Here is a 2,605-nt window from a genome sequence, read left to right on the forward strand (position 1 = left end):
GGATGCAAACACAGGGGAAGGTTCGGATAGAAAATTCTTGTTGTCCAAACGGATGATGCTTGGACTGTTGAGCGTCCAGACGGAATGTCACGTCGTTCGAACGACTGCAAGGGATCCGATTTTACTGACTTGTAGACTGTGCAAAATCTTCTAGAAGAACTCTGAATAGCTGAATCCCTGTTTAAATGCATCATTACATAGAAGTGATTTTGTCCAACAGAATGTAGCCAATCACAAACTAACAAACTCCCCATTTGGCCATTCTGGGACAAAAATCACTTGACCGATTAAAAATACAATCCCGGTCCAAATCAAAAAATTACTCCCCCTTTTTGTCACAAAAGGACAAAGGGTAAAACAGAAAGGAAAAAAAAATTAACAACAGTTCTAAAAATCAAAGAACTTGTTAAACGAGAAAACAACTTACTAAAAAAGGAGAGAAAAACAGCAAGGTCAGTTCCTTCACAAGTAGGTCAGGACACGCATGTACCTGATTCTGAGAAATCAGCCAAACTACAAGTCAGAATTAAACAGACATAGAGTCGATATACAAGCATTGGATAGGCAAAAATTTCCTTGCAAACATAATAATTAAACTAACTTGCTTAACTCATGTAATGCGTGTGTGTGTGTGTGTGTGAAGGTTTTCCAAAAAAAAAAAAAGGTTTTGAAATTCATTGACATGACTTAAAGCAACCAGATTTTCTAGACAAGAGAGAAAATCAATGAAAGATCAGTCAAAAGTCAAACCTCATAAAGTACTAGGGCCCAACCACCCTCATCTGATACACTCCCCCTAAGATGCAGCACCTAATTGTTTTACTTGTACCATTAAGAACAAGGTAAAATTTTACTTGCACCATGAAGGACAAGGCATAAAGCTAATTCAGCACAAAAGCAGTGAATATAAGCATATAGCACAGAAAACAGAAGAATTACTGATTGTTTCTTATTGGTGCTGCAACCTAGAGAGAATGCTAGAATTTTTAGACTCTAGGTTCAATTAGCAAGTTGGTCAATTTGACCATCTTATCAAAAACATCTCTCTTATTCAGAATTTTCAGAAGCAAGAAGTCAGAGAGGAAAAAATGTACCTTAGGAGAGCCTTGGATAGTACACGAAATCATCACATGAGAAAAGCAATTATCAATCATAAAAAGTGAGCAGGAAAACTTTGCATATGTCAGACTTATGTTCTCAACCACATGTAAGTATAATTCATCAAAGCAAAATGAACTAATAAACAAGAATAAGAGACATAAGATAGCTGACAAACCTTCAAAAGAACCACCCTGCTACAAAACTCACCAATTTTTTTTTTTTTTATTAAAAAAAAAAAGACATCATGCTATTAGAGGACAAGACTTAAGAAACACAAAGAAGTCTAATCCAAGCATTGAAAAGCATGTCTAGGACATGTCACAAACACCAATGGCTTTTCGAAGGGACTCAAACCTGCTACCATCCAGAGGTTTGGTAAGAATGTCAGCCAATTGGTTTTCAGTGGGAATGAAGGAGAGAGAAATTACCTTGGATTCCACAAGATCACACAAGAAGTGATGTCTGATGTCGATGTGCTTGGTCTGAGAGTGCTGAACAAGATTCTTGGAGATATTTATAGCACTAGTATTATCACAGTTGATAATCATGGTATCCTGAGAGAATCCATAGTCACCTAGTAGCGTCTTCATCCACAGAAATTGGGTACAACAGCTTCCCGCAGCAATATACTCAGTCTCAGCAATGGAGAGAGAAATAGAGGCTTGTTTCTTACTCAACCAAGCTACAAGATTATTTCCCACATAGAAGCAACCTCCAGAGGTGCTCTTCCTATCATCAGCATTTCCAGCCCAGTTTGCATCAAAGTATCCTGCAATAACAAGATTTGTTTCCCTGGAATACCATATGCCATATAGAAGAGTATCATTTACATACCTAATGATATGTTTGACTGTAGTGAGGTGAGATTGTTTAGGATTTGCCTGAAAACAAGCAAAAACTCCCACACTGAAGGTAATATCAGGTTGGCTGGCTGTGAGATATAGAAGACTCCCTATCATACTCCTGTATAGAGATGGGTCAACTGATTTCCCCGCAAGGTCACTACTTATCTTGACACTAGTGCTCATGGGAGTCCTGGCATGACTCTTCCCATCTAGACCGAACCGTTTGACTAGATCCTTAGCATACTTGGATTGAGAGATGAAAATACCTTCAGCAGTTTGTTTGACTTGAAGACTAAGAAAGTAGTATAACTCACCAATCATGTTCATTTCAAATTCCTGCTTCATCTCCTCTGAAAATTCATGGGCTAGGGTGAAAAATTAAATGGACTTCTAATTTAAGAGTGTGTGTGAACAGTGTGCAACAAAATATTAAATGCGGAATTAAAAGAGACATATTTTGTTGACGAAGTGGAAACTCAATTAAGAGAAAAACCACTCCGGGACAGCCAAACCCAGGATATCCACTATTCAGAAGACAAAGCTAAATACAAAGCAGTAACACTCACATACCCCTGATGCAGTGGTCGTACCTTGCTCTCTAACGTGTAACCTAACACGAACGCCTCCCAACCAGGTCTCCTACCTGAAGGGGTCTTCAA

At 38.3% G+C, this 2,605-nt stretch overlaps 1 protein-coding gene across 1 annotated transcript; it reads right to left on the reverse strand.

The window, feature by feature from the left end:
* Nucleotides 1-1,221: 1,221 nt before the first annotated feature.
* LOC133871500 (uncharacterized mitochondrial protein AtMg00810-like) lies at nt 1,222-2,291 on the reverse strand. The gene is made up of 3 exons (XM_062308939.1): nt 1,936-2,291; nt 1,788-1,893; nt 1,222-1,236 (listed from the first exon to the last, which is right to left on the reverse strand). Exons 1-3 carry the CDS (start codon nt 2,289-2,291, stop codon nt 1,222-1,224), a joined length of 477 nt encoding a protein of 158 aa, XP_062164923.1.
* Nucleotides 2,292-2,605: the final 314 nt, after the last annotated feature.

The sequence above is a fragment of the Alnus glutinosa genome, chromosome 6, assembly GCF_958979055.1.
Source record: "Alnus glutinosa chromosome 6, dhAlnGlut1.1, whole genome shotgun sequence".
Classification (NCBI taxonomy): domain Eukaryota; kingdom Viridiplantae; phylum Streptophyta; class Magnoliopsida; order Fagales; family Betulaceae; genus Alnus; species Alnus glutinosa.

Bases quoted from the DNA above. Each gene is read 5' to 3' on its own strand.
- LOC133871500 (XM_062308939.1), bottom strand. From the start codon at position 2,291: ATGAAGCAGGAATTTGAAATGAACATGATTGGTGAGTTATACTACTTT. The intron at 1,894-1,935 runs GTATGTAAATGA...ATGGTATTCCAG, and splicing joins ACAGTCAAACATATCATTAG to GGAAACAAATCTTGTTATTG.